The sequence below is a fragment of the Peromyscus maniculatus genome, chromosome 23 (assembly GCF_049852395.1).
Source record: "Peromyscus maniculatus bairdii isolate BWxNUB_F1_BW_parent chromosome 23, HU_Pman_BW_mat_3.1, whole genome shotgun sequence".
NCBI lineage: Eukaryota > Metazoa > Chordata > Mammalia > Rodentia > Cricetidae > Peromyscus > Peromyscus maniculatus.
Window position 1 is genome coordinate 60,274,599 of NC_134874.1, and position 27,223 is coordinate 60,301,821.

A 27,223-nucleotide genomic window follows, 5' to 3' on the forward strand; every position below is an offset into this window, starting at 1 on the left:
GGGTTTTGTCTTTGTACTTCAAAGAAGCAGTTGGTTGGTGGGAGAGCAGTTGGATTCAGTTGCTTCTGCTAAATTTAGACTTTTCAAAGCCTGTCAGATCTCAACTTAGTGAGTATAATTACCAGGCTTTCAGTTTGGGCTTTTGTATCTATTTGGTATCTATTCATTGCTTTATTTACATCTTTGGTTTGGGTTTTGATTTGTGCCTGTAAATGCTTTTTCCTTATTTCACCTCATTCTTTCTTTATCATTTTTGCCTTTGTTCTTGTGGAATTTACACATATAGTGGTATATATTATCTCTATAGCATGAGGAATTTGATCATGACTTCCCATATCTGACTATTTTGCATTTTGATCATATTAACATGCTCTATTTCACTTACCCACACATTGAATGTGACAAGTACTTCCAAATGATCTAAGGTTCTTCTCTCTGCTTGTTCAGAATCCCTAGGAAACAAAATGTGACACTGGTCTTTGTGGAACTGGAACATATGAAGTAACATTTTCTCTAGTTCCAAATGTTTTCCTGAAAAAGGCATTTTATTCCTTTGATGTCCGATTATAGAACTTACCTCAGTGTTGTGTGTGTGTGTTCTGCTTTGTGTCAATTTGTATGTGTGGACAAATCCTAATGTTCCTGGGTGATCATGAAGTATGGTCTTAATGTGTTGTTGAATTTGGTGTGAGCTATCTCTCATTAAGGATTTTTATAATCTGTTAGTCCAGGATATTGCCTGACACTGGCCCCCTTTTACATTTTATTTACTTGGTGTGAGAATAAGTGTAATGAATCTTTGATGAGAAAAAATTTGAAAATGTTCCTTTCCTCAGACTTATAGGATACTGAAATATCTGGAGAACATTGCTGTTTTATGTTGAGATGACAGAATTCATCAGTGAATTGTCCTGGTCACTGTATGAGTCTTTCTTGATACTCAGTACTCAGAGTGTTTGTCTAGTTTTATTTCCTAGACTTTAATTTTCCCTTTGACTTATTATTTCCCTCCTTCTTGGATGTATTTTTATTTTTTATCAGGGGAAGGAGGGAATGCCCAGAGCTTACAGAAGGACAGTGATGCATGTACAGATCTTCCTTTCAGACAATAGGTCATTAGTAAAGATGGTCTGGACACTCTGTGGGTGTCTGAGGAGTTTTCTTCCCACCAGACAAGTGTGTCTCCATTAACTTCATGGTGTCTGAGGGGAAAGGAGTTGCTTCAATATCAAGAAGCAGGCTTGGTTAATATGAGACCTATGCTACATGACAGAGGATGGGATCTGGAATTTAGGCTACTTGAAGAGCTCATTCACAGGGTGGATGGGAGAGATATGTTCAATGTGTGACTGTGTGACAGCAATGAATCTGTCTTGGCTTCTGGGAAAGTAACAGGAGTGGGGTTGGGAAGGATAGTAGCCTTCTCTGCTAAGGGCATTTCCTTGGGAACAAGAATGTGAATAGAAAAAAAATTAATAATTTAACAGAAAATAATTTTTAAAAAATCACTGTGGTTTTTTTCTGAGCCTTGATTGGTCCATAGTATGTGACATCACACGGAATCCTTGTGATGTATGCTAGATACAAGCCAATGAAAAGGCACTGCCTGAGGTTGAGTTTAGTCTGTACTTCGGAAAATCTGTTGGTTGGTGGGAGAGCAGTTGGACTCTGTTGTTTTCCATACACTTGACTTTTTCCCTGACCTGTTGGATCTGGACATAGTGAGTTTGATTCCCAAGTTCTCAGTTTGGGATTTTGTCAATTGTATTTAATTATTTCTTTATTTACATTATTGGTTTGGGTAGTATTTTTTTTCTATAATTCCTTTTTCTTCATCTCAACTTATTTTCCTTCTATCACCTTCTTTTCTTTGTTATTTTTGGCAGTGTTCTTGTGTATTTTACAAATTTATTGTTATATATTAAATGCATAGGATGAGGAATTTGATCATGACTGACATCTGGCTGTACTCTACTTTGATCATATTTATCTGCTACACTTTACTTCCCGACCCATTGAATTGGACAAGTACTTTGTCAAAGGGCCAAGTCCCATTAAATTGGACCCCTTATACAAGGGCTATCCCCCTGCCTGCTCATGACCTACAGTGAACAAAATGTGACACTTGTGTTTGTGGAACTGGCATGTTTGTAGTAACACTTTCACTAATTCCAAGTTTTTCCTGAATTAGGCACTCCATTCCACTGGTGTCTGATTTAGGACCTACCTCAGTGAGGTGTGTATGCTATGCCCTTTGGCAATTTGTGTCTGTGTACGAATCTTGAGTGTTCCTGGTTAAAGATGTTTTGATCATGAAGACTGGTCTTATTAATGTGGTGTTGAATTTGAGGTGAGCTATCAATTATTCTCATTCAGGTTTTTTTCCAATCTGTCATGCAAGGATATTGGCTGATACTAGGATCTTTTTGAAATGTCTTATATGGTTTGGAAATTGGGGTAATATTTCTTTCATGAAATGTGCTTGAAAGTGTACCTTCCCTCAGTTTTATGGACTACTGAAATACTGCGGATCATTGCTGCTGGTTGTTGAGATTGGACAAGTTGATTTCCAGTTTGTTAGTTTTGGGTCCTGGGATCTAGATTTGCTGCTTCATATTTATATTTATGTTTTTCGGTTTTCTTTATATTTATTCTTCTTTTGTACACTACATCCTGACTGCATCCTCCCCTCCCTCCACTCCTCCCAGTTGCCCCTCACCTCCTCTCTCCACCAGATCCACTGCTCTCCAGTTTTCCTTGAAAAAAGAGCAGGCCCCAAGGGATAGCAACTAAACATGGGATAACGAGATTCAATTAGAGTACATTTAAATTTTGGTTTTTTTTTCTTTTTTTAATGTGTAAATACTTTTGAAGAAACATTTAATTTTTTGTTCTTTGAGAATTTCATTTTATTTTTATTATTATAAATTTTCATTTTACATACCAACCACAGATTTTCCAGTCCTCCTTCCCCCCACCCCCGAGCCTCCTCCCAACCCACCCCTCATTCCCAACTCCTTCAAGGCAAGGTCTCCCATGGGGAGTCAGCAGAGCCTGGTACATTCAGATGAGGCCGGTCCAAGCCCCTCTCCCTGCACTAAGTCTGCACAAGGTGTCCCACCATAGGCACTGAGTTCCAAAAATCCTGCTTATGCACCAGGCATGGATCCCAATCCCACTGCCTGGGGGCCCCCTAGCCAGTTCAAGCTAAACAACAGTCTCGCCTATCCAGAGGGCTTAGTCCAGTCCCATGGGGGCCCCTCAGCTTTTGGTGCACAGTTCATGTGTCCTCTAGTTTGGCTAGTTGTCTCTGTACTTTTTTCCATCATGATCTCAATGTCCCTTGCTCATAGAATACCTCCTCTCTCTCATTGATTGGACTCCTGGAGCTTGGCCTGGCCTTGGTTGTGGATATCTGCATCTGCTTCTATCAGTTACTGCATGGAGGCTCTATGATGACAGTTAGGCTATTCACTGTTCTGATTACTGGAGTAGGACAGTTCAGGCACCCTCTTGACTATTGCTAATAGCCTAAGGTGGGGTCATCCTTGTGGATTCCTGAGAACTTCTCTAGCACCCTGTTTCTCTCTTTTCCAATGATTTCTTCTTTTATTATGTTATCTCGTTCCTTGCTCTTCCACTCTGTCCTTTTTCCAGGTCAACCCCCACCCCATTCCCTTATGTTCTCATTCTCCATTCCTTGCCCTCCATTACCCCACCTCACCCCAAGTTTGCTCATGTAGATCTCATCTATTTCTCCTTTGGTGGGCTATCTATGTGTCTCTCTTGGCATCTTCATTGTTAGCTAGCTTCTCTGGAGCTGTGGGTTGAAATCTGGATAACCTATGCTTTGCATCTAGTATCCACTTGTGAGTGAATACATACCATGTTTATCATTCTGAGTATGGGTTATCTTGGTATAATTTTTATATACATTTTCATAAGCAATTGCATGATACATTTCCATACATGCCTATACTGTTCTTTGATCATGTTCCTCTGCACTATGTCAGTCCCCCACCATATCTTTGTGACTGATACTGTGACTTTACACAAGCCTAGCCCTCTCCTTCCTGTGACCAGGAGAGACAAAGTAGACAAAAAGACTGTTTCTGTTTGTGGACCTGCCTTGTCTCCTAAAAACTATATCTAGTTTAGCTACTTTCCTTATAACACAGCAGTTCTCAAGTCACTGTGCTGAGTGTGGATTCTTCCCACAGTCTCCTTATGTGCTATGCTGTTCTTCCATTTGTTACAAATGTTACTTCTGCCATTCTGACCATGAACAAAGGCTCTTTAGTGTGTTGCTGAGATGGAGGTGAAGTATGAGGGACTCTCATGAATGATTTTCACATCTATGTTCATCAAGGAAAGGAGCTCACACTTGTTCCATTTGTTGAGCTTACTTGGTTGTGGGATCAGGCTAACACTGGCACAGGGATGAGTTTGGATGTGTTCCTTTGCTATTTCTTTCTTGCAGTATTTTCTATTATCCTGGTCTTCATTCTTCTGCAAAGCTTTGAATGATTCAGGGAATCCATGAGATCTGGGCTCTGCCTTGTTTGGAGCTGTTTTTGTTGCCAATCCACACTGGTGTTTATGACTTATGTGTTTAAGTGTTTTTATTTTATTTTAACTCAATATTCACACATGTCTAGGAATTCCTTTCATATTTTATAATTCTCTGGAGTATAAATATTGTAACATCCTAAAGACCATCTGGACTGTAGTTGTATTAGTTACAACATCGATTTTTCTATGGTGTTATTTTTATCTGATCTCTCTTTTTTGCATAGTGGCTCATCTGTGAACGGAGCAGATCATTCTTTCAGGATTCTCAGTATTTTCCTTTGAATACCAAATTTACTAATACCAACTCTGATCTTTCCTATGATTTCTCATCCACTGCCTTAGATTTTGGTTCTTCTAGTATTTTTATATTCTTGAAGAGCATCATTAGATTGTATGGGATATCTCAATTTCATAACAGAGAATCCAAAGCTATGTCCTCCACTTCTAAAACTGGAATTAATCTTTTTTCTTTTAGCATTGTGTGGGTCTGAGATTGAACACAAGATAAAGTGGTTGAAATTGAGCAGAACACCATGGGCAGCCACATGGATGAGGACATTCTTGAAAAGGATTTCAGGATGTTAACATCTCTAGGTTGTGGTTCCTTCGGGGAGGTGAAGCTGGCCTGTCACCTTCCCACACATACACGAGTGGCTGTCAAGGTCCTTGAGAAAAACACCAACAGTGTGGCTGACATCAGTACTGAAGTGAACATCCTTCAGTCTTTAGAACATAGGAACATCGTTCGATTTTTTGACATGATCGACACACTGACAACCGCTTATCTGATTATGGAGTATGTGGCAGGAGAAGACCTGGAGAGCTGCCTCGGGGCTCTGGGCTGTTTTAAGGAGGAGGAGGCTAGAGTGATTTTCCGGCAGGTGGTGTCAGCAGTTCACTTCCTCCACCAGAGACACATTGCACACCGTGATATCAAATTAGAAAACATCCTAGTTGATGCAGCAGGAAATGCAAAACTTTGTGACTTTGGTATGGCAATTGAAATCACAGAGGGGCAGAAGTTGGAGGAGATCTGTGGCTCCTTGCTCTATTGGGCCCCAGAGATCTTGGCAAGAAAGCCCTATGATGGACTGGCAGGTGATATGTGGAGCTTGGGTATTGTTCTATATGTCTTAGTCACAGGGCACTTTCCATACATGGAAGAAACCCTTGAAGGTATGCACAGGGTCATTACCACCACAATGTGTCCCATTCCCTACCATCTGTCAAAACCCTGTAATTTCATCATTGCCCGACTACTCATGGTCCCTATCTGCTACCGATTCACAATCTGTCAGCTTGTGAAAACAGCATGGCTGGGCCCAATTCAAGAACATGTACTGCCTGCCACCAAAGAAATCCTGCCCAAGGTCGTGGAGACAATTTGCACCATCGGCTATACATGTGAGGAGATTGTTTCATCCCTAACTCACAGGCAAGAAGATAATCATGTAACGGCTACTTGCAACATTCTCAAATATCAGCTGAGTGGTGGTGACAGCCATCAGCAAGGGCAGATGCCCTGGTTAACCAACAGCCCTGCAGTTCCTGTTCACCTCCCTCTACCCTTGAAGAGAGCCAGTGAACCAGCATTTACAACCAGTACACATGCTGGGAAGGGTCACTTTAAGGAAGAGGGTGTGGAGGAAAGAGGCAAAAGATGTAGAAGCTACACCATGCCTCACAGATCCTCCTTCCTGGAGGTGCTGTCCTCTTCAGACAACACAGTCCCAGAAAGAGATGCTCTTATGGCTGACGTCATCAACACTGCTGCAGAGGACATTGCAATCAACAGGAATTCTGTTGACCCCCTGCCTGGCAATCTCTCCTCCCCTGAATCAGTCTTGGATGAAACACCCACAGGATTTCTGAACCTGGGCTTCTGTGAAGAAGATTCATCCCAGGAGCCAGACATCCCCAGTGAGCAGCCCCAGGTGGCACCCACAACATCTAGATCCAGGCCATTCAGGGTCTGGAAGCTGGTGAGGAAGCAAATTTCCGATGCACTGGGAGCGCTGTGCTGCTGCTGCTGCCTGGCCACCCCAAGGTGAGTCCTGAACCCTTGCATCAGGGGCCACAAGGAAAGAGAGGACAGTGGAGACCTATATGGAGAACAGTTGGTTGGGCCACACAGATGAATTCCTATGTTGTCTTTTCAATATGCCATTTTAATATCCTTATACCCACTCAGAAGGCCCAGAATTTGATATGTAGTACATTAGATGGCAAATTCACAGCTTCCTGTTCATGTAAAGTCCTGGAAGGTTGAGGCAAAAGCAGATTGCCTAAAATGGGGAAGACAGGGTGGGAAGGGAGGGAGGAGAGTTTTTCTAATGGGGTTAAAGGTTCAGAATGGAGGAATCAGGAAGGGAAATATAGCACAGAAATGTATCTGTCAAAGTCACTAATAGAAGTGCTTTCACGTTTCTTTCTGCTTTAAAGTGTGGAAACTGAAATGGCCCAATAGAATTCCAGACCTGGTGAGGAGTGACTGCCACAGAAGTGAGCCAGAACTCATCTCCAGTGTGCCAGCTCCCTCCAACCCAGGACACCAGGCTTCTGCCTGCATTCATCCTCCAGCTATTGGGTCTGAGCTGCCACTTTGCATCTCTTTCAGTTTAATCCAGCTTCAGAACTGTTTTGGGACAATTGGGGTTCATAAAGCACATGGACCCCTTGACCCTCTACCTTCCTAGCTTTGGTTGTTCTTGTAGGACCACTCACACTGCATGGAAAACAGCAGCCTCTACAACCAGGAAGGACTTTATACCAATCATGGCTGCACATCATCTTGGTCACTTTAACTCCCCCCCCCCCAACTTACTCTGTGACTGCCTTTTGGACAAAACAGCAAGACCTGTGTAAATCCTCTGGAAAATGGAGGTGGGTGAAAGGAGATAAAGAGGACTAATTGGGGAACAATTTTGAGACAGGAATAGAGGACATGAGAGGTGGTGTAGAATACGGAATAGAGTCTGTTCTGAGGAACTTCCTGTCAACAAAGTAACATGAAAGAGATGTGTGTGCTGACCTGTGACAGGGGCCGTGCACAGTCTAGAGCAAGAACAAACCTCCCTGAAGTGCAGACTGGGAGGGAGCTAGAAATAGCCAGCAATGAGGAGGAGAGGGCCTGCTCTGATGGTTCCTAGCATGTGTCAATGCACACAAGTAGGATGTTGTCTTGGAAATAACATCCTGTTCTTTCCTACAGAGCTGGGGGTATAGCAGGAGAAAAGTGCAGCACTATTGGTCAGTGGAGTCCCATCCTCCTCAGCGCTGAGTAAGCCTTGTCTGTTAAAGTCTCACTAAAAGAGGCACTTTCCTTATTCTTTTGGTTTTATTTGGGGAAAGTGAAATGCTCTACTTGAACTACAGTCTTGGTGTGGTGTAGTGCAACAGGAAGGATCCAGGCTGGAAATCTGTGTCCTGTGTGATGATTAGTTAGGGCTACAGGTTCCAGTATCCATCCTCCAGGTTAGGGTCTCAGCTGCCATCTTCCCCATCCTTCACCTCACTGCTGCCCCTGAACTGTGGCTGAACATCCCTGAGAGTCACATGTAGCATCGACCCAATGAATGTCTACATCCCTCATGGTTCCTGTGGGACCAGGGTTCCACGGCATCTAAATGGGCTGCCTCTGTCAACAGGACAGACTGGCACACAGGTCTCAGGCTTTCTTTTTCTTTGATTCATTCATCACCTCCAAACTGCTTTCTGACTGTCTTTCAGAAGAACTGCAGGAATTGTAAATCCAGTTGGAGATGGGAGAATGGAGATAAGAGGAGGAACAGGGGAACGGAGGTGGAGAGGATGGAGAGGAAATGAGAGGACCTGTAGAAAGGGGTAGAGTCTGTCCAAAGGAGCTTACCTGAAATGAATCAGGAGAAAAGGGTGTTTTGCTGGGTCAGGGGTCTTGAAGAAGTGAGACCAGGAACAATATCTCAAACAGAGTGGAGTGTGACCATGGGTTTATTGCCAGCCATGAGGAGGAAAGACCCTGCTCTGATGGTTCCTGGCATATGTCAAGGTAGAGAACTATGAGGCTGCTTTGGAACGGGGCTTCCATTCTGGGCTACTGAAGAAGGGTCTGGCAGCAGAGAAGGGTGGCTCCATCATGCAGTGGAGTCCTCTGCCGCTCCTGTCTGACATGTCCTTTGGCAGATCTGATGATGTCTATGTCTTTGTCTCCATAGCCTCCTTCATCCAGGATTCCCTTGCTGTCTCCCACCTCCTGATCCAAGAATCTTGCATCATTTTCTAATCTCTTGGAGGGATTTATAACTGACATTACATTAACCTTGTTCTGCTCCAATGTGGGAAGGTAAGTAGGCCTTGCCAGGCCTGATCCTGGGTATTGCCTGTACAAGACCCCAACAAGGGACTTCTTTATGACCAATGCTCACCATTGAGGTCAGGCTTACAAGGAAACCTTGATCATCATGCATCTCTTGATGACAGCCCCTGGTGCAGTGTGAAGCACTGGCTGAGGTGTAGTGTCTCAACTGTTTTCCAGGACACCTTCCAGTTAGGGAGCAGCTCACTGATTTGGCAAGGGGAAATGAACTCGACAGGGACTCCAGGTTCTAATCTGTGTGAATCATGCACCTGAAGGTAAGACTGAGTACAGTAAGTATCTGTGGTAGAAGATGAGTCTCTGAAGCCTGGTCTGGATGTGGTGAAAAGGATCCCATGAGGTGCCCTGTGCCAGCATCCCTGACACAGAGGGAAAGTTCTCATTGATTGCCAACTCAGACTGAGAGACTGCAGAGGTGTGACAATGGAGGAACCAGCTTCTCTGCTGTAGTTGGCCTCCAGCTCCATTCTGACCATCTGACCCTGGCCTGTTAGCAAACACTGATGAATTTTAAAGGCTTTGCCCAGATCTTCCCAGCAGGATGATGGCCAGGATGTGCTGTCACTGACTTCTAGAACCCTGACCATCTGATGAGTCCCAAGTGAAGCGAACAAGATCAGTCCATTTGTTCATGGAGAGAAATTTTCAGTTTGTGGGTATCACCTGGTGTCAGACTGTGTTTCTGCTGCATATCAGTGAAGGCAGGGTTGAGAAATGTTTGAGGATTCTGTTGAATTCTACAAATGAGATAGGAAAATTTTCTGAATCCTCATCTTATATTTTACTTTTTTTGAGACTGTATCTCATTATATAGCCCTTACTATTCTGACACTCTTTGTGTAGAACAAGCAACTCTCAACCTCACAGAGTATGACCCCTTTCTCTGCCTCCTGAGTGCTGGGGTTACAGATGTGGACTGCCATGCCTGGCTTCAAGTACTGTATGTATAGCATCAATAGTAAATTCCTCAAACATGTGAGGGAAAGGAGACAAGTTCTGTGCTTCTTTCATCCTGACAGGGTCAAGGATTGAACTGAAGGTACTGTCATCCAGGATGGATTACAAACAGCAGAAACATCCAAATCTAACCTATAAAATAGAGACACCTGGAGGTGAGAATTGCTGTCATGAATTCTTCTGGGGACTCAGGTCAGTGGGCTGGGGAAGGTATGCACTAGCTGATACATCCTTGGAAACAAGGCACAGAACATGCAAAGGCTACTCTCGAATCCTTTTTCACAGGATCCCCACCTGCAGTCCAGTCACAAATCCCATGACCTCAACCTGACCAACCAGGAGCGTCCAGATTGGCTACCTGGTCTGATTGATTGAGTTCTTTCCATTTGAGCCATGTGATCACAGCTGAGGACTCAAGGTGGGTCACTGAGACAGCTGGTGCCTGTCTTGGGATGTTGGAGGCAGGGCTTTCACTTTAAGGACACCAGTGACAGAGGCAGTACATGAAGCCACATATTCTAGATAGGAGTTTCCAGTTCTACTCATCTGACACCCAGATTCTGTCTGTTTGTCTGCTGACTTCCATGGCTACTCTTGCTCATGGGTCCCACAATGTTTTTGTTACTTGTGAAAACCACTTTGGGTTGGTTTTAGGCCACTGAAACTTGTTCATACTCCCTGGTTAATGGAGAGCCCAGGGCTGCAGATTTCTGGATTCTGAACCAACTAGGACTCTGTACACCCCACTCTACACAGTGTGTGATGGTGGAGGTGATCAGCTCCTCCCAAGAACATTGTGGACAATTCCAGATAGACCATTGTCCTATTCCATGTCCTGAGTGTTCTGTTGTTCATGTTCTGACCCCTATGACCTGCACATTTTGCATATGAAAGAAAACAGTGATCCTTGTTTTGGGACAAGCTTGTCACACACAACACAGTCATCCTCAGTTGTATCTTGTAGCAGTAGTGCCCGCACTACCATCACCTATACACCATGCCCAAGCAAGGGACTGTGGATCAAAAAACAGAGACAAGAGACAGCAGGTCATTCACCTCAGCAGAATGCCAAATGCCATTTATTGAAAGAGGGAGAAAACCTTAAATAAAGGCTTAAAGCACAATGGAGGAACCCTGGAGGGCAGAAGTTTGCAACCCATTGTTCTACATTCTTGCATCTAAGCTGTTTACACCAAATGCAGGATACACAAACAAAGAACCCTGTTGAGCATTCAGAAAGAAGGAAACTGACAGGGAATCAGTATAGGGAGGACATAAGCAAGCAAGGCAACAGCTACCCAAAATGGGGGGCCAGTGCTCTACAGGTCCCCCCTTTTAATAAAAAATGAGCTTTTGCCTTAGGTTGTGTGGGACATCAGCAGGTCACCTTACTCATCATGGAGACACCTGCCCAGGCCACACAGGTGCTCTGAGTTAGGTTGGTGAGTGCCCCCCAGGTATTACCTGTCTCTGAATACTCATTATCATATAGGCTCAACCATGTGTGAGCTACAGAGTTAATTGTTGCCAAAGATCTCAAAGCGGCGCTGGGCTTGCAATCTGTGCAACACAGAAAAGACCAACAGAAGTCCTAACCCACCCATAGCCAGTAGGCTAAAGGCAATTAAGTCATTCCCTTCCTAAACAAGCCTTACTGCAAATTGGAGTTCTGGTAAGATGGTATCCCAAAAGCAAGTGGAAGTTGAGTTTTATAAATTTTATAACTATTAAAGCCAATCAAAATGTATATAACTGTTGAATTAAATTTTTCATGCCCGATAGAAGGAAAGATTAATTAACTATGGTAGCTACTATTGCTGCCAGGGTTTCCATTGCGCTAGCTGTAGTAACCAATTATGAAATAGCAATCCCAGAAACAGTAGCAGCAGTGGCCACCACTGCTACAACAGCAACAACAGCAGCAGCAATGTCAAATTCTCTTCTGGAGCATGTGAGCATCATCTGTGTCTTACTGCCATGGTCCACTGGCATGGACACAGCTCCAGGAACACAAACCACCAAGGCCCATTTTTTTTAATCCCAGCATGACTTAAGCTGGCAGCTCTACAAAAGAACAACTAAGAACCAAAAAGGAAAAACAGACAGCTCACAAGGAGCAGAACTAATGGTCTCATAATGGCTACCTTCAAGCTCACAAATTTTAAGGTATCTTTAAAGGAGGCTAGATGAATTTCAGGAGGCCAATAAATGTTGCACAGAGCCACTCCTTAAAAGGTAGGTACTACACCAGCTTGAAGAGAATTGTGAAAATGAAAAGGCTTAGCTGGCATGTTACTGTTGGAAGTCAATGACCTTCAGGGTTATCCTTAATCTCCAAGATGTCTGGGTGACATGTTTTCAAACATACTTGAAAAGGCAGTTACCATACATTACCATCTGGAGAATCCAACCACATGGCTGCAGTTCCTTGGCTTACATTAATGCTTGCCAAGGCTGGCCATATTGGGCTCTCAATCCCCATTGGCATCAGACAGGGAGAGTTCTTCACAAAGGCCCAATCGGTCTCTACCATGTTGGGATTCAACAGCAGCCACAGGGCACACACAGCACTCAGGAACTCAAAAAGGAACCTCATTGTTCTGTGGAAAGACACAAACAGATCCCCGGCCCACAACAACACCTGATCAGGTCCCCTCAAGTGCCAGTAGAAAGATCCTTCCATTGCACCAGAGGATGATTTGTAACCAAAGCCCTCCAGTGCTTATCTACAGCAGATACTCCAGCAGAATCCACTGATAAAAAATATAAAATATATAAAACAAGGGAAAGAATAGAATGTGGAGAGGAGAGATGAGCCCCCAGCTCCCCATTTTTACTTTAGCAAAATATGTTTTTAAGGTACGTTGGCAGTGTTTTACTATAGCATTAAGGATTATAAGGAATACTAGTCTTATTAACAATAGAAAAATCTTGGCAGAATTTTGAAAATCCTGTACTACTGTAGGTGGGTGTAGCAGTAACGCCCGCATTACCGATACCCGTTCACCATGTCCGAGCGAAGGGCCGCGTATTAAAAATAGAGACAAGAGACAGCGAGTCATTCGCCACGGCTGAATGCCGAATGCCAAATGCCGAATGGCATTTATTGAAAGAGGGAAGAAACCTTAAATACAGGCTTACAACACAAATGGAGGATCCCCGGAGGGCAGAAGTTCGCTACCAATGGTCTACATTCTAGACCCAATGTTCTACATTCTTGCATCTAAGTTGTTTACACCAAATACAGGATGTAGGAACAAAGAACCTCCGGTAAGCTCCCTGGTGATCCTTAGGTGAGAAGGAGACCGGCAGGGAATCTGAATAGGGAGGACATCTGGTAAAGGTCAGAAAGCAAGGTGGCAGCCAATCACAGTCGGGGGCCAGGGCCCAAGGCTCCCACAGGTCCCCCCTTTTTATTAAATGAGCTTCTGACTTAGGTTGCGTGGGACGTCAGCAGACCACCTTACCCGTCATAGAGACACCTGCCCAGGCCACACAAGTGCTCTGTCTTAGGTTGATGGCCACCCCCAAGCATTACCCCATCTCTGAATACTCATTATCATACAGACTCAACCACGTGAGCTGTAGAGTGACTGCTGCCAAAGATCTCAAAGTGGCACTGGGCTTGCAATCTGTGCGACACAGAAAAGACCAACAGAAGTCCTAACCCACCCATAGCCAGGAGGCTAAAGGCAATTGAACCATTCCCTATTTAAACGAGCCTTACTGCAAATTGGAGTCCTATAAGGTGATATCCCATAAGCAAATGGAACTTGAGTTTTATTTTTTACAACTTTCAAAGCCAATTTTAATGTGTAATAGTGGAATTAAATTTATCATGCCCAATAAGAAGATTAACTAACTGTGGTAGCTACTTTTGCTGCCAGGGTCTCCATTGTGCTAGCTGTAGTAACCAATTATGAAATAGCAATCCCAGAAACAATAGCAGCAGTGGCCACCACTGCTATAACAGCAACAACAGCAACAGCGATGTCAGAGTCTCTTCTGGAGCATGTGAGCATCATCTGTGTCTAGCTGCCATGGTCCACTGGCATGGACACAGCTCCAGGAACACGAACCACCAAGGCCCATTTTTCTTGATCCCAGTACTACTTAGGCTGGCAGGTCTGCAAGAGAACAACTGAGAAACATAAAAAAAAAAAAAAAAAACAAAAACAGCAAACAAGGAGCAAAACTAATGGTCTCAATAATGGCTACATTCAGGCTCCAAATTTTAAGGTATCTTCAAAAAGGCTAGATGAATTTTGGGTGGCCAATAAATGTTGCACAGAGCCATTCCTGAAAAGTAGGTACTACACCAGCTTGAGGGGGTTGCAAAATGCAAAAAAGGCTTCGCTGGCATGCTACTGTTAGCAAATGAAGTTCATTGACCTTCAGAGTTATCCTTAATCTCCAAGGTGTGATACATTCTCAACATTTTTGAAAAAAGTTACCATACATTACCTTCTGAAGAATCCAGCCACATGGCTACAGTTCCTAGGCTTACAATAATGTTTGCCAAGGCTGGCGGTATTGGGCTCTCAATCCCCATTGGCATCAGAAGGGGAGAGTTTTTTACGAAGGCCCAATAGGTCTCTGCCATGTTGGGATGCAGCAGCAGCCACAGGGCGCACACAGCGTTCAGGAACCCAAAGAGGAACTTCATTGTCCTGCGGAAAGACACAAACAGATCCCCGGGCCCACACCAACACCGGATCAGGTCCCCTCTAAGTGCCAGTAGAAAGATTTTTCCATCGCACCAGAGGATGATTTGCAACAGGAGCCCTCCAGTGCTTATCTGCAGCGGATACTCCAGCAGAATCCACCGATAAAAAATTTAAAATATATAAAACAAGGGAAAGAATAGAATGTGGAGAGGAGAGATGAGCCCCTAGCTCCCCCCTTTTTACTTTAGCAATATAAGTTTTTAAGGTACGATGGCAGCATTCTACTATAGCCTGCCCTTGAGGATTATAAGGAATACCAGTGTTATTAACAATAGAAAAATCTTGGCAGAATTTTGAAAATCCCGTACTACTGTAGGTGGGACCATTATCAGTCTTTATGCATTTTGGCACTTCCATGTAAGCAAAAGCATGAAGACAATGATTTTTTTATATCTTTAACCTTTTCCCCTGAATGGAAAGAAGCAAAAATTAGAGAAGAATATGTATCAATAGACACATGGACATATTGTAATTTTCCAAAGGAAGGCACATGTGTGACGTCCATCTGCCACAAATGATTAGGTAAAAGTCCTCGAGGATTAACTCCCAAATGAGGAACAGGTAAAAATTCCACACAAATAGGGCATGATTTAACTATCTGGATGGCTTGTTCCCAGGTTATGCCTGTATGATAACGGAGAGATCCAGCATTAAGATGATAACGTTGATGCAACTGAGTAGCCTTATCAAAGGCAGAACAGACTAATATGACAGCCATACGAGTAATGGCGTCAGCCCTCTGATTACCTTCACTTAGAGGTCCAGGCAATTGAGTATGAGCTCTAATATGGCCCACATAAAGGTTATGTGAGCAGGACCATATAAGTCCTTGTATTTGCAATAAGTATTCATGAATGGAAGAAATGGATGGTATGTAGGTTGTTGTTTCCAAAGGCATAATGGCATGTGCCACATATTGACTATTGGTATAAATATTTACACTCTCATCAGAAAACATCTGTAAAGCAAGCAACAGCGCTTGTATCTCTGCCACCTGGGCAGAAGTCCCCTGGACTTTTATTCTCTTTACGATGTTACCAGAAACCACCACAGCAAAACCACTTGAAGTGCCATCAGTAAATACCATGCGGGCCTGAGGAATAGGAGTCATTTGTACTATCTTGGGAAATATAACAGGATGCAATTTAAAAAATTGACACACATTATTGGAGGGGTAGTGAGTATCAAACCGACCCTGCATGGAGCATGTCAGTATGGCCCAATCATTATCATTAGCTTGCAACCATGCTACTTGAGACTGGGTGTATGGGGTCACCACAATATCTGGCTCCTTACCAAAAGTTTGAACACTGATCTTGATTCCCTTAAATATAATCTGAGCGACAGCCTGTGGATAAGGAGTGATGATTTTTGCTGGAGAAGCTGGGGAATGTACCCATAAAATAGCACCTGTTTGCCAAAACACTCCAGTAGGTGAATGAGTACGACGAAATATATTGGTTCAAATGTTTTTTTATTTTTCCCTCAGAGTGGGAATAATTCAATATTTAGGATCCCTTCGTGGGAAATGTTTTTCTGTTTTTCCCTTATAGTGGGAATAACTCGTTATTAGGTAGTCCCTTCATGGGAGTAGGAAGTTTAACCGTGAGTTTGTATGTGCGGGCACGTGCCCAGTGGCGGTGACAGACAAAGGTGTACACGAGATAGCCTGAAGCAGCAGGTGGACAGGTACGCACCGGTGGGAGGCAGAGCAGTGATGGAGTGCGGCCCAGTAGGACGAAAAAACTCAAGAGTTTTCAGCTATCCTGAAAACTCTACAACTGGAAGAAGTCTTTACATCCTCCATTACCACTGGGAAGAGGCTTCTCTCTTTCCTTCATCCTTCCTCTACAGAGCCCCAATCTTTAGGCCTAGTTTCAAAATTAAGCAAACAGACAGCAAAACTTTAAGCTCTGGGCTCACTTGCTGTTCAGCCAGCAGCAATGAGGCCTACCTGCTGATTCTTTGTAATTCAGATGCTGCAGCTCTGCACTTGCAGGACGAAAAAACTCAAGAGTTTTCAGCTATCCTGAAAACACATGGACATATTGTAGTTTTCCAAAGGAAGGTACATGTGTGACGTCCATCTGCCACACATGATTAGGTAAAAGTACTCAGGGATTAACTCCCAAATGAGGAACAGGTAAAAATTCAGCACAAAGAAGACATGATTTAACTATCTGGATGGCTTGTGTCCAGGTTATGCCTGTGTGATGACGAAGAGATCCAACATTAAGATAACATTGATGTAACTGAGTAGCCTTTTCAAAGGCAGAACAAATTAATGGGACAGCCATATGAGTAATGGCATTAGCCCTCTTATTACCTTATGTAGGCTGTTGTTTTTAAAGGCATAATGGCATGTGTCACATATGCTATCAGTATAAATATTTACATATTCATTAGAAAACATCTGTAAAGCAAGCAACAGTGCTTGTACCTCCGCCATCTGGGCAGAAGTGTCCTGGACTTTTCTTCTCTTTCCGATGTTGCCAGAAACTACCACAGCAAAACCACGTGAAGTGTCATCAGTAAATATCATATGGGCCTTAGGAATAGGAGTCATCTGTACTGTCTTGGAAAATATAACAGGATGCAATTTAAAAAATTGACACACATCACTGGAGGGGTAGTGAGTATCAAACTGACCCTGAATGGAGCATGTCAATATGGCTTGTGACCATGATATTTGAGATTGAGTGTATGAGGTCAACATAATATCTCGCTCCTTACCAAAAGTTTGAACACTTATCTTGATTTTCTTAAATATAATCTGAGCAACAGCCTGAGGATAAGGAGTAGTGATTTTTACTGGAGAAGCTGGGGAATGTACCCATAGAATAGAAACTGTTTGTCAAAACACTCTAGTAGGTGAATGAGAAAAACAAAATATACGTAACCTTAATAATGATAGGGAAAGGATACCTGTGCCTTTTTTGGGGGCTCTTTGTAAATTAGTCAGGCTATGAACCTCTTGTAATTTTGAAAAGGCATCAAAAACAAGTTTTTTATCTTTAGCAGCCAATAAAATATCATCCATATAAATTAATCACTATTAAATATCAATGTTTAGGAATTGTCACAGGGTCAGGCTGTGGGGCGTTTACCCACCACCCCCACAGTTCCCCAGAGTTTTCTTGAGTGTGATCAGCAGGAAATATTAGATAGAAGGATTTATAGTGGAGAATTTTGCGGAGATAAACAGATAGAAAATAAAGGATAGCCTCGAGAGGGCCTGGAACCTATTCCAACGGGCCCCGACTGTCTCTGGCCCAGGGTTTTTATAGAGACGCCAAGGGGTGGAGCAAAAGACCTCCTCCCCCAGCACAGCCAAGTGCAGACCATCTCAGACACCTGCACTCAGGCCCGTGGTCCTGATCATCCTCTATGCGGACCTGCTGGGTAAAGCCACGAGGAACCCAAGAACGGGCTCCCACATCAGGCAAACCAGGCTGTGTTGCTTCCATGAGAAGCATGGTTTTATTACAGTTGTAACATCTTGTAATATTCTCTATTTTTTTGACTTTTTATAGAGGCCAGCTGGGATCTCAGTATTCTTGTGAAATTATAGATATACCCAGCACCAGAATCTAATAATCTTTTTATCTCAATTCCATATAATTTTATTTTTAATTTAGGCTGTTTATTATTGATAGCTGTTTGTCAAAATACCCTTTTTTGTATTGTTAAAGCCTCTAGTTTTAAATATAGATGCCATTTTGTATATAAAATATGAAAGCAATAATAATTGAGCAATTTTATCATCAGCTTTTATTTTTATGGTCCTTTTTACATATGTCAATTATAAAAGCATTAAATACAAACTTTATTGGATTTGAAGAGGTAACTTTAGGTAATACTCTCTTAGAGTATTTTCATAAAATCTTAAAAAGAGGATCCTTTCTTATTGATTTTAAGTAACACATTGGTGTAAGTAGTCAATTATTAACAATATGGACTAAACAATTTACCTGTATTTTATTTACTGGAAAAAATTTTGTAAACTCTTTATTAGTAAGAGATTTTTTATGGGTTTATCTTAGCAACAACATTATTTAATAATTTAACAACCCAATTCATTTTAGGTGTTATATTTTTATAGAACTTTTAAAAATTTCTAGAAAGCAACTTAACAGAGCCAAATTTTTAGTAATGATCAACAGACAAGAGCATACCTAGTATATAGTTAATTATGAATTCTGTTTTTTAGTTTATCTAACATAAGAATCAAACATTCATCCAAACATTTATTAGGACAATCAAAATAACAGAACATCCTTTATACAATGAATGATTAATATCCCTGAAAATTCAACAGCGTTGACTTTCCATTTCATGTCCTGACCGGAACCATTTTTTACCAGAAGTTGGGCCAGTTTGAACTTTTAGCACCTGTCCCTCTTTGGGCCACAACTTGTTTGTCTGCCCATGAGTACATTTCCCTCGTGGGCCTCACCACCACACATGTCTTTATCCACTGCACAGGCCCGCACATGCGCACTCCCATTTAAACTTCCCCTACTCCCAGAATAATAATGAGTTATTCCCACCGTAAGGATAAAACAGAAAAACATTTCCTAAGAAAGGATCCTAAATATTGAATTATTCCCACTATGAGGGAAAAATTTAAAAAAAAATTAAACCAAATTTAAGCAACAGACAACAAAACTTCTAACTCAGGGCTCCCTTGCTTGTTCAGCCAGCAGCAGTGAGGCCCACCTGCCAACTCTTTGTCATTCGGATGCTGTGGCTCTGAACTGGCAGGCAAAAAGAGCTCAGAGTTTTAGCTTATCCTGAATTTTTTTAAATTGGAAAGAGCCCTTTCTTCCTGCATTACCATTGGGAAGAAGTTTTTTCCTTTCCTTCATCCTTTCTCTACAGGACCTCGAAATCTTTAGGCCTAGTTTCAAAATTTTCCCCCTTTTTACCAGGAAAATCCTTTTTTTTTCTTTAATTAAAATTTTCTCCCTTTTCTAATGGGAAATTTCCTTTCCTTCCCTCTTCTCTATTGGGAAGATTTAAAATCTTTAGCTGTCCTGTCTTTACTGGTGGTGCCCTATTGCACCCATGACAATTTACCCTTACCTTCTATTTCTTTAAAATGCTGGCCAGCATCACTTTTGGGTGTCCATCTGTGACATCCCTTCTTTCTTGGATCTCGGTGGAACCTCCATTTGTAGCAGTAGCGCCCACACTACCACCACCTGTTCACCATGTCTGAGTGAGGGGCTGTGGATCAAAAAACAGAGACAAGAGACAGCAGGTCATTCGCCTCAGCAGAATGCCTAATGCAGTTTATTGAAAAAGGCAGGAAACCTTAAATACAGGCTTACAGAACTATGGAGGAACCCTGGAGGGCAGAAATTTGCTATCTAATATTCTCCATTCTTGCATCTAAGCTGTTTACACCAAATGCAGGTTACACAAAGAACCTCTGGTGAGCATTCAGGGAGAAGGAAACTGGCAGGGAATCAGCATAGGGAAGACATCTGTTCAAGGTCAAAAAACAAGACATGAGCTATATCTGTTTTCTGAAAAATGTCTAAATTTCATTCACTCTTGAGGAGGAGAATATGCTTTTTACCCTGTATGCTCTTCATTTATTTATTTCATCTATTTATTTACTTATCTCTCTACTGAGTTATTTATTCGTTTATGTATTCATTCTATGCCTTTTATATCAGTATCTTGATCACATTCACGATCCCATCTCTTCACACCTGTCCTTTACACTTACACCTGCCCAAATAAAACAAAATTTAAGAATAAAAAGGGAAAGTAAGATAAATTTTAAAAAGGAGAGACTTCACAGTTTCCTTTTGGAAGCTGCAGTGATCGAGTATGACAGAGTGAGTCACAGTCTTTACTTGTTAGTGTTCATGGCAGAGTCACTGGGCTGGTTCCAGGGCTCGGGTGTCTACTACACTACTTATGCATTTGGTACTGTCATCTGGACTTTGCAAATGGCACATTAACTTGTTTCACTGCATGGACATGCAAATTTAAAACTCTGACTTCAAAGTCACCAGTGCCACAGTATAAATTCCCTTCTAAATAAAGTGACATAGTTGAGCTGGAGCTGGAGAGCAAAAGATGAGAACCAGAGATTTTAGAAGCATCAGAAAAGAATTGGCTAAGGAGGAATTTTGAGAGGATGGAAGAGAAGAGGGGAGGAGCCATGGAGAGAGGGATGCACCATGGCTTTGGCTTAAGTGCTGCATATTTCAAGGTCCCCTAAAGTCCCTTCACATGTCCTTCCTCTTTAAAGTGATGAACTCTCTACATCAGGAGACACAAGGTGGTAACTTTCAGGTGTGGCCTGAGACAGCAGAAGTAGAAGCTCTGCAGGAAGTCCAGATGGCAGTGTGCCCACTTCCCCAGCATGAAGGGTCTGTGTCCAGCACAGGAGGAGGTAAGCCAGCTACCACAGGTTAATCTCCAGGAAACACTAGTTACCAAGATTCCATGCCTGGTGTTTCACAGCATCCTTCTCTGAGGGGGACTTGAGCCAATATCACGTGCAAGCTACGCTTGAATGTGCAGACCCTGTGGACCAGTCTGCAGGGGAATAACTAGCAGTACTCATTAATCTGTCCACCCTTTAGGTTTCTGGACTTAGTGAAATGTTTCCCCACATGAGGGAATGAGAGCTCCTTCCTCTCCTTCCTCTCCCTCCTTCCCTACTGTTGTATTTGCAGCCTTCATTTATCTCTGTGTCCTGACCATCAGAAAAGACATAGCCCCACTGAATGCTGATCTAGTTTATGTGTTTGTGAAGGGGCCTTACTGTACGGAGTTTTATCAGAACCATATTTGTCTTCTAACAGGAAAGTGACAGCAAGCTGGAGGAAAATGGGTACCACTTTGGATGGAATGCTGGGACATTGCTCCACTTTGGAAGTGAGTAGGCCTTCCCTAGTGTAGGGCACAGTGGTCAGAGGTGTGGTCAGCACTCTTAAAACTACTTTGTACCCAGGTCCCACTGGGTACAGTGGTCAGGCCTAGACAGCCTTGTTGACCATAGAGCTATGGCTTTCAGTTAGGCTGACTGCTTGCTTGTCCTGCTGGAATAATTGTCCACAGTGTTATCAGGTGCACCTGACAGGAAGACAGGGTCTCCATGCAGTGAAGGATGGCCACTCTGATGGGGATGCATGTCAAGGCTCACCTCTGGGAAGCACATGGCCTAAAGCATCACTGAGACCACTATAAAACAGCCTGTAGCAGGTGCTAAGTTTTTGGTTTCTTGTCTAAACTTGACTCTGGCTTAGGGGATAGGAAGAATGAGGCTGATCAGGCAGGCCTCCCTCAATTCCAAGAGTAGGTGGTCACTTAGCTTGTATTACAGAGGACAAGAGATAGATGGATGGATAGATAGATAGATAGATAGATAGATAGATAGATAGATAGATAGATAGATAGATAGATAGATAGATAGAAACAGCTGGGGAATGGCTACAGAGGGATATTGAGATAACTTGGTGTAGGTGGCACATCTCTCCCCTCTGATCCTAACACCATTGAGAAGTAACACTTTGAAACAAAGATGGTGAACATCTTCTCACACATTTATCTTGTGACATCCATTCTGTCACTGACCAGTGACTTAGTCTCTGTTGGGCTCCAGAGACTGGGGAATGGGGATGCACACAACCTAGCAAGGGAAAGCAGCCAAGAGACAATGACCCCCTTGCTCCTCAAGACAACAGCTTGTCTGTATGTCAGTGAGTGACCATTAAGGAATGTCTCACCCTGATGCACTTAACTGAAACCAGGGCCTGTGGAAGGGAGTCTTGGGTACTGTGGCCAGGCATAGAATCTCTCAGGAGTCAGCACATGCGGAACAGAACTCCAAGCCCTTGTAATGATGGTCTCTAAGAATGTGATCCTTAAGAATCAGAGTTGGTGCCTAAGAAGCCAGGTGAGTTTAATGTAAACTTTTTATATCACTGGTCACTGCAGGGAGCATGTTGTGGCCTTTCGATAGTTACATGAGAGAAGTCACCTTATGATCAGGATCACACAATTAACACCCCCTTTTCCCCCCTGCTTGCCTCCTGGAGGCAGCAGGAACAGGTACAGACAATATATTCTTTTTGTACCTAGATCTTTTCACATGATACCACAAAGCTGATCAGTAATACTCACTTCCAAGTGGAATAAAGAGAGTCCAAGTGATGCTGGGTAGCTTGCACTTTTGGACAGTGGCTGACTGGTTGGGACTGTTTAAATTCCTCCCAGGTCATTGACACAGATAGGATGACTAGTGTGGTAAGAGCCTGGGTCTTGTAGTCTCAGAGGCCAACCTGAGACCTCTCATTGACATCCTTTCTTTCCTCAGATCTGCAGGTTCTGCTGGATATGTTCTGAGACAAAGCTCATCTTCATTGTATGTGCATCCTGTCTCATCCAGGCAAGTGTTCAGTGAGCTGGGTGCAGGAAACACAGCGTCTAGAAACAGACATGTTGGTAAAACTGCGTTTCCTTCTTGATCCTAGAGCCTGTTTATGGGACAGTAGCAGAGCAGCTAGGACAAACCAATCCCTGCAAACAGGGCTTCTCAAGGAGACCCCGGTGAGTTCTTCCACAGTAAGACACATGGGAAGAAACGGGTCATTATTGATGCCTCATTAGGTCCTGAATTCCATCAAAAATAAATCAGTTATTATCTGAAAGGCCATAGGTCTAGGGTGGTGAATGTATCTTTCTGCCAGCCTCATCCAATATCTAATATAAGGTTTTTCTTTTAGGTACCTGGCCATATCCTGAATCCTGGACCCTGAGAACTCCTGACCTGAGTATGTGTACACTGAGGAAAAAGAGCGCCTCTCCCCTCTCCTTCCTAGCAGAGTAGCATGTCATTGTCTGAGCTCCAGAGGAACTCAGAGGCTCCACACAGCAACAGGAGGACATTCTGTGGAGGAAGACGACATGGTTTCTCTTCCACCATCCAACTACAGACAACCACCCCAAATTACCAACAAGATCTGGGGAATCTACAAAAGCATCCCCTTGTGGAAGCCTCCCAGTGGGTACTTACTGTTGAATCCTGCCCAACTTAGACGCCTTTGCATTTTGACGGTTCAGAAAGTCACCTATACGTCTCTGTCTTCACACATAACAAACAAAACCTGCCTGTGCAGGTAAGAAATATCTCAGAAGAGCTTGGGAATTAAATGTGCTTCTCTTTCTAAATTCAAGACTGGATCTCCAGAGAAGGGCAGTACCCATAGACAACCTGTCCTAGGCCTCCACGAACATGAAGAGGCAGAACTTGAGGTCATACATTGGGCCCATTTCTCACTGGTTTAGACAAAAACAATTTACAAAGAAATACTGAAGTATTTCATTAGAATTCCAACGTAATTTCTATAAATTGGCATTCAGAATGCTTTGACCCTTGGAGGAGAGAAATCCAAGCAATATGAGCTCTCAGCTTCTACCAGTTGTTATTCTAAAGGTGGTAGATGTTTGCACTTCATCTATAGACTCAGCAAAATCCAGTCAGATGCTCAAACACAAGATGTAACAACCAACAGTTCCTAAACCTGGAAGACATGGCAGAGAACAGGAGAGATCCCTCCAGACCCCAATATTCTTCTTCCAGGACTTCCCACAAAGCCTAAGAGATCCATAAACACCTATATGGAAGTAATGGAGACTGGATATGTGGAACAGAACAGAAAGCTCAGAAACAGACCCATCGAAATCCTGGCAGCTGATTTTTTTCATAGTCACCCATGGAAATCAAAGCAGAGAGAATGGCTTGTCCACAATTGACTGCAGAAGAAGATTTAAAAACAAGCAATAAGGAACCAATTGTAAAAGTGAACACAGTCACTATTTTAATTGACCTCAAATACAAACACTATAATGCTCACATAAAGTTATAGAAGAGGACTACTAAGTCCCTGCCTTATGGAACAGAAGATAAGAAATAAGCCGGAGAAGATGAACTGTGGACTTGAGAGCCTTGATTCCACCAGCAATGAAAATACAGAAGCTGGAGCATGGCAGGAGCAGGACACTCCCCCAGGACATCTAGAGAGAGCCTGGCCCCTGACACACCCCAGCAGACAACAAATTCCTGACAGTGAACGTTGTGTGGCTAAGAGGATGTGGAGGTGTAGTGTGTGCTGTGTGGTGTGACGAGGGCTGAAACCTATCACATCATGTGGGATGGAGATGAGCTGTCCAGCTGATCTGATAACAGCACTGTATTGATGGTCTAGTCAGCTGGGGAAAAAAGCAGGGCTGACATCTAGATACCCACATGTGTTACCCATGCCCCTCCCCTTGTTAACAACATACATACAGTGTCAGTGTAAGGACATGAAGGACGCCCCTCACCCACACTCACCACATAGGTCTCTAGGTATTAGGACTAGATAATCAACTCCCCTCTGCTGTCACCCACACAATGCTAGATTCTAGTCCAGGCTAGACATGCCTCCAACCACAATGTACTAAGACATGGGGAAAGGTATCAGGCCCTGTTGGACACTTGACCTCCTGACAAGGACACACAGTTTCTGCTTATTTCAAACACTCCTGGATTCTTCCTGCACTGACATACAATACCAGGTATAAAGCAGCACTGGACACTACAGCCATGCCACCTCACTTGAACTACCAGCTGTCAGGCCAGATAAACAATCCTGAAATCACACACACACACACACACACACACACACACACACACGCACACGCACACGCACACGCACACGCACACGCACACGCACACGCACACGCACACGCACACGCACACACACACATACACACACCCTCTAATACACTTCTAAGTATAAGGCCATGCATGACTTCCCACCAAACCACACATTGACTGCTAGGTATCAGGCATTGCTAAACAAACCCTCACACATACCTCACATGTATTCCTAGGTCTGGATCCAAAATGTAACCCACACAATTCTTTATTAACAGCTACTTATCATGCCATACAGGACGCTCTCTTGCCACTGTACCCAAATACTCTGCTAGTATTTGTACCCAGTTGACACCCTAATATCACTGAAATTCCACATACACTGCTAGGGTTCATGTCCTCTTGAATATCACACCCAACCACTACAATCTACAATATTAGCATCAGGGCCCAAAGGATATCACATTTCATCAACCCATATATCCCTGTTGGATATCAGACCTGCTGGGCATTCCAAACTCCATGGCAACTCCTACCAGGCTAGCTGGAGGCCCTGGAATGCACACATCACCCTGCAGCCCTCACATGCACTGTCAGGTGTCAGGCTCTGCTGGCTCCCTCAATGCCTCACACATACTCGGAAGTGTCAAGCACACTTGGACATCACATTGCACACTGCCAACGTACTTCAAAATGTGATCAGACCTTGACGGACACCAGCTCAGCCATGAGCTGACACATACTCAGTAGGGATTGTGCAGAGCTTGACACCCCATTCTTCCACTGCTCCCCTCTGATGTAATACAATTAGCATCAAACATACTGGACACACCACCACCCCTGTGACCACACATCCACTCTAGGTACCAGGTCCAGTTTGACCTCATACCCCACATTAATCTACAGCCATCAGACCATGTGGGGAACATTCCCCCTGTCAGGTCTTGCACAATACCTAGCAATTAGCATTGACAGACCCCCTCCTTCTGCTGAAGACACACCCACACTGCTAGGCATCAGCTTCTACTGGACTCCTTCCTATGCTATACCATGTGCTGGGTCTCAGGCTCTACTGTTAGTTACTGGGCCACGCTGGACATTAACATCCTGTCTAAACCACAGTGCATATAAAGTGCTGTGTGTCAAGTTCACTTGATCACAAGCTTCATCACACACGACTTGCTAGGTACCAGACAATGTTGACACACACCCTTACCCCCTATATACACTACTGGCCCAGTGAACATTGGAATTTTAAATGCTCTTCTAGACACCTCCATCCCTGACATATCAAGTTTCTTGCTAACATACTCCTACTACCACTCTGTGCAGATTTCAATCATGTGTATTGAAGTATATTGTATGCATATACAATAATTGGCTTCAAGTCTTACCCAAAATAGCACCATTCTGCTGACAACATACACTACCAGACAGGAGCATGGGTCTAAGCACAGCTGAAAATTTGCAGGGCTATTGTGGCAGCAGGATGGATGTAGGAAGAGAAAATTATTAGATGAGGCCTGTTATCATGCACAATATCCGGGTTAGGACTGGGGAGTCCTGAGGATGTGATACACAGTAGGGCATCCAGGCCTCAGGCAGGTTTCCAGCAAAGCTTGAAACCAAGCAGTGTGTTTCAGGCTATAGTGGCAGGGATAGGAGTGTCCAGCCGGGCAGTGGTACATGGGTGGGTTTGGCAGCAGGACTAGGGGGCAGTAGCTAGCAAGGCCTGTTGTGTGGGCAACCCCTGATAGTGGGATGAGTCTCTGTGGGAGAAGAGGGGGATTCTCTGCAGTGTGTCTTATGAACACTATGGTGTATATTGGGTGGCAGCAGTTGGGAGCTGTCTTGATCCATTAGGACATGACACCTAGCAGTCTATGTAGGAAACCAGGGGAGTTTGTAGCCTTGTCTATTCAACAGTAATATATGTGGAACAGTGCT

At 43.4% G+C, this 27,223-nt stretch overlaps 1 protein-coding gene across 2 annotated transcripts; it reads left to right on the top strand.

Annotated features, from left to right (window-relative positions):
* Window positions 1–27,223, top strand: LOC121826801 (MAP/microtubule affinity-regulating kinase 4-like). 2 transcript variants are annotated; one of them, XM_076561353.1, is made up of 13 exons: window positions 1–108; window positions 5,048–6,619; window positions 7,015–7,455; window positions 7,784–7,852; window positions 8,766–8,893; window positions 9,086–9,183; window positions 9,946–10,075; window positions 10,169–10,301; window positions 20,879–21,022; window positions 21,438–21,510; window positions 22,952–23,023; window positions 23,109–23,184; window positions 23,361–27,223. In XM_076561353.1, exons 2-3 carry the CDS (start codon window positions 5,106–5,108, stop codon window positions 7,037–7,039), a joined length of 1,539 nt encoding a protein of 512 aa, XP_076417468.1. In that variant the 5' UTR covers window positions 1–108; window positions 5,048–5,105; the 3' UTR covers window positions 7,040–7,455; window positions 7,784–7,852; window positions 8,766–8,893; window positions 9,086–9,183; window positions 9,946–10,075; window positions 10,169–10,301; window positions 20,879–21,022; window positions 21,438–21,510; window positions 22,952–23,023; window positions 23,109–23,184; window positions 23,361–27,223. The 2 variants fall into 2 exon arrangements, 1 of the variants encoding a protein (XP_076417468.1); XR_013047877.1 differs by lacking the exons at window positions 1–108; window positions 5,048–6,619; window positions 7,015–7,455; window positions 7,784–7,852; window positions 8,766–8,893 and having other exon boundaries at window positions 9,102–9,183; window positions 9,946–10,038.